The 15,548-nt window shown below is 36.5% G+C and overlaps 1 protein-coding gene across 2 annotated transcripts in view; it reads left to right on the top strand.

The window, feature by feature from the left end:
- The window catches only part of GRIA3 (glutamate ionotropic receptor AMPA type subunit 3), a 124,991-nt gene that overhangs the window by 51,199 nt on the left and 58,244 nt on the right, over positions 1–15,548 (top strand). For both annotated transcript variants that reach the window (XM_039874711.1, XM_039874712.1), the window contains exon 8: positions 5,088–5,286. In XM_039874711.1, coding sequence (XP_039730645.1) covers positions 5,088–5,286 — 199 coding nt within the window. The remainder of the gene's footprint in view (positions 1–5,087; positions 5,287–15,548) is intronic.

Genomic DNA, 15,548 nt, shown 5'->3' with positions numbered 1-15,548 from the left:
GCAATTTTTTTCATCTGAAATTTATTTCATTTGTAAAACTTTGATAGAATTGCTATGCAGCCCTAAGTCTAAGTCTTTCCAGACAAATGCTCCCCCTGCTGACTTTTTTTGAAGCTGCAGGGACATCTGAGGGCTAGCCGAGTTGAAGATGTGAGGATTGGGGGAATTATAACGCAGAAAATGGAGAGAAAACATTAACTGAACCCAATTGCTGTGTGCAGAATATTCCAAAGGCAGTACTCTCCTATTCAGTTTTCAAGACATCAAATATTTTGGAGGACAGAGTAGAGATTTTTTTCCAAGTTAGTTGACACATAGATCCTCCTTTAAAATGAAAAGTATATGTAGAATAATAAAAGACATGAAGGAGATAAAATAAATGGATCAAAGACAACATGATATTTTGGCTCCATTTTAAGCAATATCTTTTTTCTTTGCTGATGTATGTCCAGTGTCTTCATTCTACTGCAAATTCACTTCAAATCAGTAGTGATGTGGTAATAAATTAATGATGTAATAGCAGGATTTTTATTACAAATATTTCATGACTTTTCTGGCTAAAATCCATATTTTTCGGTCTTTGGGAGGTCGTTACTTAGTCCCATCAGAAAAGGCTATAAGAGCCAAAGATTGATTCTGCACATTTTTTTTAAAAATCTGTCACAGACATAGAATTGAGCAGAGTATAAAAATTAGGCATACTTTGAAAAAAGAGGGGAGAAAGAGAATGATAAAGAGTTTGTGCAAAGGAGAAGCAGTTTAAAGTTCCAGCCCTTCATTTTATGAAGCTGGTAAAGTGCACATTTCAAAATTTACTTACAGGATAAAAGTTATACCACATTGCTCACTTTTATTATCATTTCAGAGGCCATAAAATACATTTTATTATTAACCCAGAAACTCTAGTTTCTTACAATTACAGATAAGAGCATTGTATGTTATTTTGCAGTGCTTTTCCGTCTAGTTTTCTCTTATTGCTAATTTAACTTCACGTCTCTTCTTACATTTCTTCGAAAGGTATGATATGCTCCTTAAAATGTATTTTATAAATACTAAATGTTCACTCATTTCATTAAGCTAACCTAAAAGTCTGTCTTGTGCAAAAAAACTATTTGAAATGAATATTAAACATTTTAAAACTGCATTAATGGAGGAAAAGTTTCTGGAAAATGACAGGTTTTTTTTTAACTCAACTATAAAGTCTTGTCTTGTTTTAATAGAGCCTTTAAAAAACGTGATGGAGCTGACCCATCAGTCACTTTTTATACAAGCTTGATGTGAAATGTGGGTTTAAATGACTATAGTTTCACTAATGAGAAAAGGGAAATGTACAAATGCTTATAGGGCTTCTTCTTTATGAGTTCCACTGCACCTTTTCTCAGTGAAAGGACTTAAGCATCAAAGCCATACAAGGGAAGAAAGTGGTAGAAATTCCAATACTCTCGTCAAAGCCACTATGTCTTGAGGAGGAAAATGTTGAATGCAAGCTTGTACATGCAACAGATTCCAAAGAAGCTCCTTTTTCTGTCTATGCTGAGGATTGTGGATACTACTTACTATACCATTTCTATGTGGATATTTACCAAAATTCTCCTTGCTCAAAGGTATAGCATAACATTAACTGCATGATTGCCAAAGTCAATATCTATGTAGACAAGAAGCTACAAAAATGACCATTTTGCATTTGGGTTTATTTTCAGTTATGTCAACAGCCAGTCTCAGCTAAGTCATATCAATCAAGCACATGATTGTCTGAGTCAGCTATTAAAGTAGCCAAAATAACCAGATTATGATGTGCAGGCTTGATTTTAGATCATAGAGACATAGCCATAGTCCATTAGCCTCAATAGAATGGCACAAGTGTAATTTCATAAAGTACTGTATTTTTCTCCACATTTCAAGTAAACAGTGCATAAACTATTAGTATTTGCAGCAGCAGAATATACCCTCTTTCCATACCAAACCATGATTCTGGAAATACTCCAAAATCAGTTTTCCCCTTGGTCTCAGTAAAACCCCACCATTCCAAATAAGAATGACATTTACAGTTCCATTCCAAATGAACAGATAATAAACAGTAATTATCCAAACATGTTTGGTTTTCCTGAAATTATATTTCTCAGTGTTTGTAGAAAAATTGAACCTTCTATAATTTGCACACCATTCTGGATTTTCTTATACAAATTATGAGTATTTTCTACTACAAAAATGTGGACATTTCTGTATAAGTACAGATTATTTCCTATTTCTCCTCTCTGTGCTTCAATTTCTTTACCTGTAAAATACCTCTGTTTTCTTATCTGTAAAATAGTACCTAACCATAGGGATGGAAGATTAAAAGAGTTGATATATATAAAGCAATCAGAGTCTGGCACATAGAAAGTGCTCAATAAGTGTTACTATTATGATTATCATTTTTATTATCCTGTTACTATGGATACTACCTTGGAGCATTAATCTTTTATATATTAAATTATTTCCAGAGTTAGATCAGTCACAAATAAATCAAATGTATATGGCAAGAATGAAGAAAGACTGTGGAAGGTCCAAATTCATAACTGAAATATTGTGTAAACTTCTAGCATTTGGAAGTGTGACACCTTCCTGACTCATCCAGAGGTTTATACCTTTCTGATTAAAAAGAAAATGTTTCCAGTTGAGATCCTGTGAGAGTATAGCTGTCAGTTAGAAAAATCTCTTGCAAAGCAGATTTTCACATCCAAAAAACTAAAAGTGATTATGTTCAGAAATAAATAAATAAGGGTTGTTTTAAGCATCCAGGGACCAGTAGGAGTAGCAAACTTTTTAAAAATCAAATAGTTTTGTTATAGTTAATCAATAAAGAGCAATATCAAAATACCTGCCAAAATTATTTGGTCAGACTGTAAAAATCTTAAACAACTGAATTTTTCAGAGGCTAATAAAAGGTCATATTGGGACACAGGTATTTAAATGTGCTTCAAAGTGGTAAAAATGCAAGTACAAACAAAGAAGAGCTTGATTTGCCAGCTTTCAACCCAGAACTTCCCTCTTCCCACAAAGCCTGGAGATGTGCCAGGCTTCTACACATATTCTTGACTTTATGACAGAGTGGGTTCTTTTCCTGTGAGTTTTTCTGGGCATGAGAAAACATAACCTAACCAGGATGAAGCCCTGCCACAGAGCAAAACTATCCTAGGGATAACGTGGCAATTTTATAAAACCTATGGACTAGATTATCATTTCTGCAGACAAAGCTAGCCTTCAGCAACATTGTGAAAGAGAGGAAGTTTCCTCAGCACAAGTCATTAACCATCGCTGAGCATTCAATGCCCTTACACAGCCCCCTAACTTCCCACGGACCCTCTCCCTGAATAGCACTCACCATGTAGGACCATGACTCACAATCCTGGCTGTACCAGAGTTTTATAACAATACTGCTGCTTAGGTCCAACCCTCAGAGATTTTGATTTAATTGGTCTGGGGTGGAGCCTAGGTATGGTTTTTGCTGGTTTGCTTTATTTTGTCTCCAGCTCCCCAGATCATATTGATGTGCCAGCAGAGTTGAGAATCACTAATGTAGAAGAACAATATTTCTCAGTTGGGTCTACAGACCACTGCAATCACCAGTGATACTTAAGGGGTGGGGGCATGGGTGAAAAAGGTGAAGGAGATTAAGCAGTACAAGCTGCTAGGTCTAAAAATAGTAACGGGGATGTAAAGTACAGCATAAGGAATATAGTCAATAATATCGTAATAACTATATATGGTGCCAGGTGGGTACTAGACTTATGGGGATCACTTCACAAGGTATATAAATGTCTAATCACTATCATGGACACATACAATAATATAATATTGTATGTCAACTATAATTTTAAAATATTTTTTTTTAAAAAAATGCAGATTCTTGAGCACTCAGATATTCTGAACCTGCATTTTAAAAAACACTCTTAGGCAATGCCAATGCATAGTAACATTTAAGAACAAAATTTCCCCTTTTTAAAACTTACCCATCTTCTGTCCCATTCACTACTAATTGGGTAGACTAATCCAGAATACTGTGATAATGGGTGCTGTTGAAGTCAGTGTTACATTTCGACCAAGCCTCCTGAAGAAAATGGCAGAAAGTAATCTCAATAGTAAGAATTTTTATGGTGGACCACTAAAGGTGGTTTTGTTTTTTTTGGTTATTGGGGCAAGAAGGGAAGACAAACCTTTTAGTGCCTCTCAAATCCTAGTATACAGATAATTTCCTACTTCATTTGAGGCCTGCCCTGTGTGCTAAGCCTTGTTAGTAAAAGGGAAGAGTTTTCATCCCCTGGAGCTAAGATCCTGAGCCCCACTAACCATTTATATAAAGATAATAATAAATATTATCTTATGGCTCCTTCCCTCATGGGTGACAAACTCCACAATATGGCAATGTCTTTATTAAATTTACTAAACTCATAGTGAAGAGTACTCACCAGCACCTACCCATTTCTCTTTAAATATGTAAACGTTTGTGACTGTTTCTCCCATAACATCAGGGATTTCCAAAATTGACTGCACACTGTAATCACCTGGTGAGCTTTAAAAAAAAATACATATACCTGGGTCTGACCTCCTAGGTTCTGAGTTAACTGGTCTTGGTTGGGTCTGAGCATAAGATTTTTAAAAGAGATCTCAGGTTATTCAACTGTGCAGACAAAACTGAGAACCACTTGCCTTAAAGGAAATGGAGCAATGTTCCACAGGTATGCCCACCAAAGCTCACAGGAAGAGAATCCAATAAGTACAATTTTACTACATGTAAGCTGGAGCCAGTAGTACGAAGAAGATTTTTCCTTAAATAAAAAACAAACAAACAAACAAACAAACCTGCTTTGAAACCTTCATAGGCCTAAAGAGCATTATGCATGTATCATCATCATATGCCATCATGACATGAGGTGTTGTTGTTAACACGTTACTTTTGTTTGATGTATTAATTCCTTGACATCGTTTACTCCCCTCCTTCATTAGCTACACTGAAATCAATGCTCTTTCCAGAAATAAAAATAAGGATTTCTTAAACTGAAATCTGGCCCCTCTGGGTCTGGATTGGTCTTTATTTTGTTTTGTAGGTCACTCTCTGGGCGCATTGTTGGAGGGGTTTGGTGGTTCTTCACCCTGATCATAATTTCTTCCTATACTGCCAATCTTGCTGCTTTTCTGACTGTGGAGAGGATGGTTTCTCCCATAGAGAGTGCTGAAGACTTAGCTAAGCAGACTGAAATTGCATATGGGACCCTGGACTCCGGATCAACAAAGGAATTTTTCAGAGTAAGTTCTTTATAGTTAATTGGGCCTGTTGGTTTTTATCTTATCATCTTCTCAGAATGACAAATTCATAGTGCTCCTAAGGGTGGGTTTGGAAAGGGTGGGAACGTAATCAAGGCAGAGCATCTTAAATACAGCATTCCTTGGTTGGTGACCTAATTCATTGTTCTTTAGAACTCAGACTCCTGTGCAATAAGTCACGAGCTCTAAGCTGGAATTCCCAGGTTTGAAACCCAACCCTGTCACAAAGTGATTGTTTGTCCTTGGGCAAGTCATTTAACTTCTGTCAGCTTCAGTCCCCTTACTTGAATAATGAGGAGATTGAACTAAATAATAATATTCTCTTTTCTAGCTTTTACAAAAGCAGTGATTTTATGTCTCAGCAGTTCACAGAAGTTAAGTAACTGTCTAAGACTCTGAGGTGTGATGGACTATAAAATTATATATTCTATTTTAGACATTGGTTTTCTATTCAAATGTATTACAGTTGTTTCAAGTATTCATGTATTTGCTGATAATTCAATTTTCAAGGAAGCTGATAATTGTTTTAATTTCATGAATAGACTTATTACCCTTTTCATCTCCCCCTCCATAGGCCAAACCTTAGTGGGAAAACAGCAAGTTGTTCACTTGCGAAGGTTAGTAAAGCTACATAAACACTGTTCAGAGGAAAGATGAAAGGAGATAGAGGCAGAAAATTATAGAAGGGTAATGTGTCGAATAGACCACTTTTACATATACTATCAAGATCTTTGTTCTATAGCAACTGGACTATAAGAAAGGTTATCAATGAAGTGTTTTAAGAACTCAAATGTTTCTTCAATTGCCCCAGCCAGGAAAATATGGTGATTTTGATCAGAAAACAGACTCATTCTATGCATTACCACTACCTGCTACTGTAACCACTGCAACTGGTTACAGCAGTGTTCCAGAAGCCACTTAGTAAAGAGGAAACATTTAGTCACTCTCTTCAACCAATAATTAAGTTATTGAATGGAAGGTATAATTACTGACTTTTCCTCAAAGGTCCAGAGTAAATAGATTCTCATTCCCTGAAGGAGAAAGAGTTAATTCTGGGATCCTTCAAGAATTCTCATTGGCTCTGGACATTTCTATCTCACTTCTGCCACTGCTGACAGAGCAGATCTTAATCCCCAACCAGAGAGGGACCCACTACTGAAAGCATCAAAATGATATGAACATCCTCTGGAACTAACCTAGCCTTGACCCTCTCTACTATAACAGTACCAGAAGCTCATCTGGGAATAATCCCCTGTCCTCATGAAATCACTCACACGTTTCAGGTCAGGAAGCCATCTGCTGAATAGTTAGCACATAATCAGCTCCATGGAAATCTGGTTTGATATCAACTTCAAAAGAGCTTATGTTTACCTTCCCAATAGGCTTCGAGTTGCTATATGAGGTAATTGACCACTTAGGCTATCAAGACACCAGATTAGACCCTCTGATAAGAAATACTTGTTCCACTGGAAAGCATTTTTCCTTCAACAACGATTAGAAATTAGGAAGATGTTTTTTAAATGGTAATCGATAGATGGCATCAATTCTCATTAAGCTTTCAAAAGCCATTCATCCATATTGCAGGTTAAGGAGGCTCTCTGGGAAGATTTATTAGTACAAAGGCTTGAAAGTGTAACCAAACAATCCTTGTCCCCATGCCCAGACCCCATCCCCCACACATTTTATGTCTTTCTCAAAAACCAGTAAAGCATCTACTAATCCATTCAATGATGGTTTCATTAAAGAGCGTCATATTACTGAAGTCAATTTGAATCAACATTCAATTCTGGGCAAAGCTATTGCCACATTCTAATTGATTTGCAGTTTCTAATGCTCACCAATTCCTAGTGACCTTTACAGCCAATGAGTAATTTGTATGGAAATGGAGCTGTTCTGAAAATCTGATTAGAGAAGGAGCTGGATATTTCAAGGTATAAGGAAGTGCAAATCATTTTCTAATTCCCGCGTGCCACTTTTTCTTTTCCCCCAATTGGTCACTGGCGGCAGCACTAGGACTGTAGGTAATTTCTTTAGGGCAGCATACAAAGGTTGATGATCTAAGTGTGGAAGTGAGCAGTGTAGAAAAATGAACTCTTTAGCCTGCTTGTACAAAAAAGTTATGTAAACCTAATAAAGGGTAAACTTGGTATTCATATCATACAGGGAGGCCCAACCAATTGGTTTTGAAGTCATTTGTCCTAAGTCCTCTACTGCACCCTCCTTGAGCCCCATAGATCAGAGAAGGCAGCCAGCAAGAACACATCATCTCTCACTCAGGGACTTAACTGCCATAGCATGTCACTTCCCATGCAGTCCTCAATAATTTCAAAGCAATTTTAAGAACAGTAACTCCTCCACATATGGAGACCTCTGATGGCATGCTTTCCGAACTTTAGGATAAAATAAGATCACATTTAACCTTTATAAACATTACATGCGCTCATTTCTTTCCATTTTCACTCCATCTTAAAACCACGGGGATCAAATAGTAATACCATAAAACAGCCTGGAGCAAGCTCTCTAGTTCCTCCACTAAGAGAGAGAAACAAATACAATAAAATTTATTTCTAATTGCCCTGCAGACATTTTACTCTTCCTAGGTAAGGCTGCCATTTAAATAGTGGTATTTTTAAGTGGTTCTTTTGTTTCTCTCATTTTCTGAGCTATCATTAGCAGTTATCTTAGAAATCACATAAAGTCACTGGCACAGAGGGACCTGTTATATCAGGAAAGACATGCAGCTGGAAAAGACATTTGAAATATTACCAACAATCCCGTTGACTTTAAAATCGATTTCCTTAGACAGCAGCTCCAAAACTAAACGTTCCAACCAGAAGTGGAGGCACCTAGGCTAAAAAACAAGTTGACAGTTTTATTGTCATTGCCAAGAGAAATGCCACTATGATTTGGAAAGCTGCACCAAAATGATCATTCTCCGCTAGGTTTTGGAAATTTAACCTGATACAGATTCATGTTAAAAAGTAGCACTGGAAGAAAAAGCAATTCCAAAATTCTAACTTCAGACCCCTAGAAATATTAGAAGGCAACTACAATGCTTGATTTCTTTTCCAGCTACTTGGCCATATGCTCACTGAAGATAGTTCAGGGGATAAAAGGAGGCTGGTTTTTTTTTTGTTTTTTTTATTTTTTAATGAAATGTTTAATACTAATTTTACCCTTTTAAGAAAATTAACATAAAGGGAGAGGAGTGGGGAGAGATGTGACTTGCTCCATTGCACTAGTCAGGACAGAACTGAACTTTGTCTGGAGACCACCAAGAAGACTGTCCTGTCTTCTGAGTTGTGACATCGTAAGCCCCATGAAGCACAACTGAATTACTCACAGAGGATGTTTTGTCTTGACACTAGACTCTGTAACTGTTGTCATAGGTCATTTTAATTTTTAATTTTTTAAATGCAGGCAGGTAAAAAAAAGAGCCTCCCAAAGTGATTTGGGAAGTAGTTCTTGTACACACACACATGCACACATACATATTTCAACATTTATTGGTTATCTATATTAGGGCTTTTGAGGAATATAGGAAAAGGAAAAAGATCTCCCCACAAATGTACCTATGCTGAATACACTGACATTTTGACATGATCATTAAGCTTTATTACAGCTGAGCTATGTACACAACAGACCTCCCTTTACCCCTTAACCCATCCTCTAGCCTTAGGAAATACATCAAATTGTAAAAATCCTTTTGTTAAAAGCTTTCTCACCAATTACTATGATGAATTTGAGATCTTGACAGATAATACACCTAGACAACCACAATCAAATTTCATTAGTTTGAAGACACATATGATGTGACCAAATGTTTGAGGACATAGCCAAACCACATACTAGGGAACACATAATAGCAACAGTAAGAGACAAGTTGACACCAAAGAATGGTAAGTCAGAGACATTTATTGTACATACTACTTGGCAATTAATTTTTTTTGACATGAACGTTTGGATGCCACCTTATCAAAATAAGTCTTACTTGCCTACATCATGTACCACATTAACCAGCAACTCTCATAGACCTTATATGACTACAACAGAGGTGACGTGGCTGGCACAAGGTGAGGGAAGCTGAGGCCTGGCCAGATAGACCTCTGGAAGAGGGAAGGTATATTCAGACAGCTGTTGGCCTTTCCAATCCCTCAGCAACCAGAGATCTGCGATTCCATTGGTCTTCTTGCAGGCAAGTCTCAAGTTGTGTGGAAAGGACACTTTTCAAGGAAGTGAGATTGACCTGACAACTATATACACAACTGACTACAAACTTAATATATGTCTCCAATAGAAAGGAGAAAATGTGGCAACAAAGGCAGGCCTCAATGCCTGAGATTTCATTCTTTATTCATCACTCTTTCAATAACATTTTTTTTAGTATGTTCTATGTGCCACAGTCCAGGCTAAGCACTGAGGATCCATTTCTACAAACAAAATTAAATTTCTTTCTTTTGCCAAATCACATTAACATACATAGACAGGTTTTTTTTTCTTTTGTTTACTATATTTGGAAATTATTTTTTGAGATAGATTGACTTAAAATATTGGCATGATGACAGATGGTTACTAGACTTAGTGTGGTGATCCTATCATAAGGTATAAAAATGTTGAATCACTATGTTGTACACCTGAAACTATGTACGACTGTATGCCAACTATACTTTAATTTTTAAAAAATTAAGATAGGCATCTCAGAGAACTAGATGATCATCTGTCCTGCGCAGCTGACAGTGTTTATTTCTATGGAGCTACTACTTCCCAGCATGTGTCAATATATGAATCTGCTCCACAGTGAATAACAGTAGGCTTAATAATACTCCATAACTCCAATAGAAAGGTCAATTAGGTGATGAATAAAGCAGAAATGGCCTTTATCCTCTGGGAGCTCACAATCTAGTGGGCTGTCAATTTTCAATGCCTATTCACATAGATTACCATATTCAGTTCACACAACAATCCTGCAATGTAACGAGAACAGGTATTACTTCAGCTACTTCATAAACACCTGAGGCAAGATGACATTGATATCACCCAGCTCAATAGAAAAGAGCTAGAACGCTGAGCCCAGATTGATTCTCTGAGTCCAGATTAGATCTTCTTTCCATTTCATCTCAGTACCTTTCTGGTGTGAATATGTACAGAAACATGTGGTGTTGTGCATGAATCAAGCCCTTAGAGCAGCACATGTTAAGTCATCTGTATCATCTCCTGGTTGATCTTGCTTTTATTCCCATAATGGGTCAGTTAGAAAAGGAAACTCATACATACTTTTAAATGACATTTTTCCTCACTCTGACAACCTCAAAAAGATCCAAGATAAGAAGGCAAAGAAAAAGAAGACATTCATAAAACTAGAGTGAATACCACAAACGCAGGAAACCTCTATTATTTGTGGCTTGTTACAGTTTCTGATATGCCAAAGATTATGTCATGGTGTGGATAAAACTGGAAAGAACAAGAGAGAAGATGAAAATGATTTTTAGTTCCACATCCACTGATGACTTTCTTGTTTTTCTTTGGGTAAGGGGCCTTTGATCTCAGTTCCTCATCTGTCAAGGGAAATATTCTCTGTTCTAACTTCCTTATGGGGTTGGCAAGAGAATAATATCAAAAGCTCTTTAAAAGTATGAATCCCAGAAGACTTTAGGAAAAGGGCCCACCAATAGAGCAATTAAAGTATAAAGACTGTCCAGACAAGGCTCTGTGGAGATGTAAGGGAGGGATATTGTATAAATAAATAAATGAATGAATGAATGAATGAATGAATGGATAGATAGATAGATGAATGAATGAATGAATAGAATAGAATAACATAAAATCATCTCTGTTGGCTCAGTGGAAGAGAGGTGAGTGTTTTTTTCTGGCTTTGGAGCAGAGAGAAATCTCATTTATATCCTCTCCCATCCTTCTAATCCCATTTCTATTCCTATTATAAAATATTGCTACTGACCTTATCTCCTAGTCAGTCCATTGTTAGCCATTTTTTGTGGTCTGCAAATTTAACAACTTCAACATACACAATTTAGAGCTGCTCTTGAAGGCCACCTAGAAATTTCAGGTGCTTCTAAGGGGGCATGCAGGCCATCTGCCCAAATTAACCAACCATATGGATTTCATTAACCGATCTCCATTAGTCCTCCTAGTTAACCTACTTGATTATGAGAGCATTTCACAGCCCAGAAAGCCTAAGGGGGTTAAGTCATTCTCTTTGAGGCTACCAACACTCTCAGACAATGCCAGGGTAATTAACAGAACTCCCAGATCTTTGTGAGAACTCTGAAACCCTCTTCCCTAGAAGAACTCATAAAGATCTCACTTTCTTCTCTGACAAAGTCATATCACCTAATAGCCTTCCAATTAGAGGAATGGGGCCCATCTGTTCAATTAGACTTTCTTTGTGTTCACCTGATAAGCCTGAGCAAGTTAGTTATTTACAGTCCTCCATCATCACTATGCAGAAGTCTAAAAACTTGACCATAAGGATCAAGTAAAATTTCAACTTACTGAAACTCACTAACAAGAGCATTCAATTAACTAGAACACTTGGTTGTGCTCCACTTTCAAAAGGTAAAGGTAATCTACAGCAAAAAATAAACCAAATATGACTTTTTTTTTTCAAAAAGGCTACTAGATGATGTTCTGTGGTCAGATTTATTCCAGTCTTCAACATCTTCTACATTTTTAATCAGTAAGTAAGTAAATACTGAGTGTCTACCATTCCAAATTAGGCACCAGAGATACAATAGGGAAAACATAATAGAATCCCTACCTTCAAGAAATTGCATTCTATTAAGAGGAGACAAACGGTAAACATGTAAACAAATACATGTATAAAATAATTTCAGATACCAATAAGTACTATAGGGTATTATGATAGAGAATGATTTAGAGTTAGAGAACATTGTTTTAACTGGGAGCTTGGGAGGGAAAGCCTCTTTAAGGAGATATTTAATTAGAGATATAAATGATAAGAAGAGATAGCCATGTGAAAATCTGATGGAAGAGTTCCAAACAGAAGGAATGACAAATGCAAATGTCTTGGGGTAGGAACAATTCTGACAAAATTAAGGGACAAGAAGAAGACCAGTGTAACTGAAGAATGAAATTCTACACTAGAGTTATAGTGATGAAGATTGTGTAAAGTGATCAAATTTAGGATATATTTTGCAAGTAGAGTCACAGAATTTGCTGATGGATTAGATTACATTTGTGAGCAAAAGGGAAGAGTCAAGGATGACTCTCAGATTTTTGGCCTACATTCCCCTTAGTGATACTAATGAAATCTACGAATCCTACGTTCTTTAAATGATCCAAAGATACTTGCTAAACTGTAGTACCGAGGGGCTGAAAAGGTATACTAGGACTTATTAGGAAATCTTTCTAAGTGAGAAAATAAGAAGTCTTAAGGTTAATTCTCAAAAAAATTTAAAAGTCCAGAAGCCTCTAATGACTTATGCCTGTACTCTGTCTTATTCCTGTCTTCTTAGAAGATGGTTTATGATAGAAACATATTTTCACAAGCAACTAACTCCATTTTTCAAAAACATAACTTTCTTTATATTCCTGAGACTGGCATCTCATTTTTGCCACATGACAGAAAAGATACGTCCAGATAAATTCAGGCAAATTTAGTGATTTCTTAGTCATTTCAGGATTTTCACTCAATCCTCCCTAGGAGGACAACCAAGTTCTGGAGAGTTTATATGATATCATGTCATCATGGGCAGCCATCTAACCCAGTTCATCATGATCAATTCCAGGCATTCACTGGGCTATACCAACCAGTTCAGATGTCAAGTAGTCTTTCTCTCCCACATTAGTATATCTGAGATTTAACCATTCAAATCTTCAGTGACATTTGCTGCAGTATCCCCTCATTCAGGCCATAAGACCTCTGCAGACCTGACCTCACAGCCCATTCTCCCTGCCCTCCCTCCCTCCCTCCCTCCCTCTCTCTCCTCCCTCCTGCCATTTCAAGTCGTTTCTCTCCTTTTGCCAGTCTGGGGGACACCCAGACTTCTCCCAACTCTTTCCTCCTAGAGACCTCATGTAGCCATTGTTAGTCTACCATACCAGCACCAAGCTAGATATGGGCTATTCTCTCAGATTCATCATTCCAATGCTATATAGCCTGGGGATTGAGGCCCCATTGCTTCTTCTCTGGGATTCTCAAATAGCTAAGAGTCCCATAATCCCCCCACCTTTTAGAGAGTGGGAGGGGACAAGGAGGGAAGAGCAGTACACAGAGATCTTCTTCAGAGACTTAAGTTCCAGTCTGACTTCTCTCATACTTCTCTCTACCTCAACTCTTATCTGGCCTCCAGAGGTGGTTAGTCTGGCTCTATCCATCTGCTTTCCAATCTATTGAATATGGCATAAACTTCATATTTCCCTTGTTTACTTTAGGCCATAGAATTTTGAAACTCAAAAACCTTCTTTTCCTCAAAAAGTCTGGCTTTACTAATTTAAAACTTGTCTTTCAAAATAGTGTCATTTCTGCTATAAATTTAAATACAATTTTATTGAGATACAAGTCACACACAATTCACTCATTTAAAATGTAGTTCAACTCAAGATCACTAATCATCAGAGAAATGCAAATTAAAACCACAATGAGATATCACCTTACACCTGTCAAATGGTTATCATCAATAGATCAAAAAACAACAAGCATTGGTGAAGATGTGGAGAAAAGAGAACCCTTGTACACTGTTGGTAGGATTGCAAAGTGGTACAGCCACTATGGAAAACAGTTTGGAGATTCCTCCGAAAATTAAAAATAGAACTACCTTATGACCCAGCAATTGTACTTCTGAGTATTGATCCAAAGAAAACCAAAACAGCAATTTGTAAATATCTATGCACTCCTATGTTCACGTCAGAGATATTCACAATAGCCAAGATATGGAAGCAACCTAAATGCCCATTGACAGATGATTGGATAAAGAAGTTATGGTGCATACATACGATGGAATATTACTCAGCCATAAAAAAAAAAAAATGAAATCCTACTATTTGCAATAACATGGATGGACCTAGAGGGTATTATGCTGAGTGAAATAAGCCAGACAGGGAAAGATAAATACCATATGATTTCACTTATATGCAGACTCTAAGGAACAAACTAAATGAAATCAGACTCACAGATATGGAGGATAATCTGGTGGCTGCCAGAGGGGAGAGAGATTGGGGGGCTGGAGAAAAAGGTGAAGGGTTGAAGAAGTACAAATTAGTAGTTAAAAAATAGTCATGGAAATGTAGAGTACAGTATAAGGAATATAGCCAATAGTATTGTAATGGCTATGTGTAGAGCCAGATTAATGTGGGGGGATCACTTCATAAACTATGTAAATGTCTAACCAGTGTACTGTATACCTGAAACTAATATAAAATAAAAAATTTTAAAATAAAGTAAAATGTATAATTCAATGGGGTTTTGTATATTACATTATTAATTTTTAAAATTATAATATATAACATAAAATTTGCCATTTTAACCATCTAAAGTACATAATTCAGTAGCATTAATTACATTCACAATGTTGTACAACCCCACCACTGTCTGTTTCCAAAACATTTTCATCTCCTCAAACAAACTCTAACCATTAATCAATAACTTCCCATACCACACGCCCTCCTCATGCCCCTGGTAACCACTATTCTATTTTCCATCTCTCTGAGTCTATATAGAATCATACAATATTTGTCTTTTTGTGTCTGATTTATTTCACTTAGCACAATATCTTCAGGGTTCACCCATGTTGTAGTATGTGTCAGAAATTCATTTCTTTTTATGGCTGAATTTCTATATATCCTGAGTCCAGTATGTAGTCAGGTGAGTTAATTAGGAAAGGTTTCGAGAGAAAAGGGCATTTTAAAAATATTTGGAGAGAAAAGATAATTCAAAAATAATTCAAGGGGTATGTGAGGATGTATTCATGACACACACACCCCCGCCCCACATAAAACAACAAACAAGATAATGGTATTACATCATGTTAAAATTTGGTCACTATTGATTAACTAGTCTCTCTAAGGTTCACACTAAAATTTGTTTGCATAAAACAATGTATATACATATATATATGTATATACATTATACAAATATATATATATATATATTTGGAGGGGAGATAAAGGTGGAAAAAAGTTTCCAAGAAAAAAATCATTGTTTTGAAATAATTATATCACAGTAGAAATCAATATATAGACTTCTAAGGGTAAATTAGAAATAATTG

This window comes from Pteropus medius, unplaced genomic scaffold (assembly GCF_902729225.1).
Source record: "Pteropus medius unplaced genomic scaffold, Ma_sr-lr_union100, whole genome shotgun sequence".
NCBI lineage: Eukaryota > Metazoa > Chordata > Mammalia > Chiroptera > Pteropodidae > Pteropus > Pteropus medius.
Note: the sequence above shows the minus strand (reverse complement) of the source record. Positions and strands in the feature narration are given on the sequence as shown.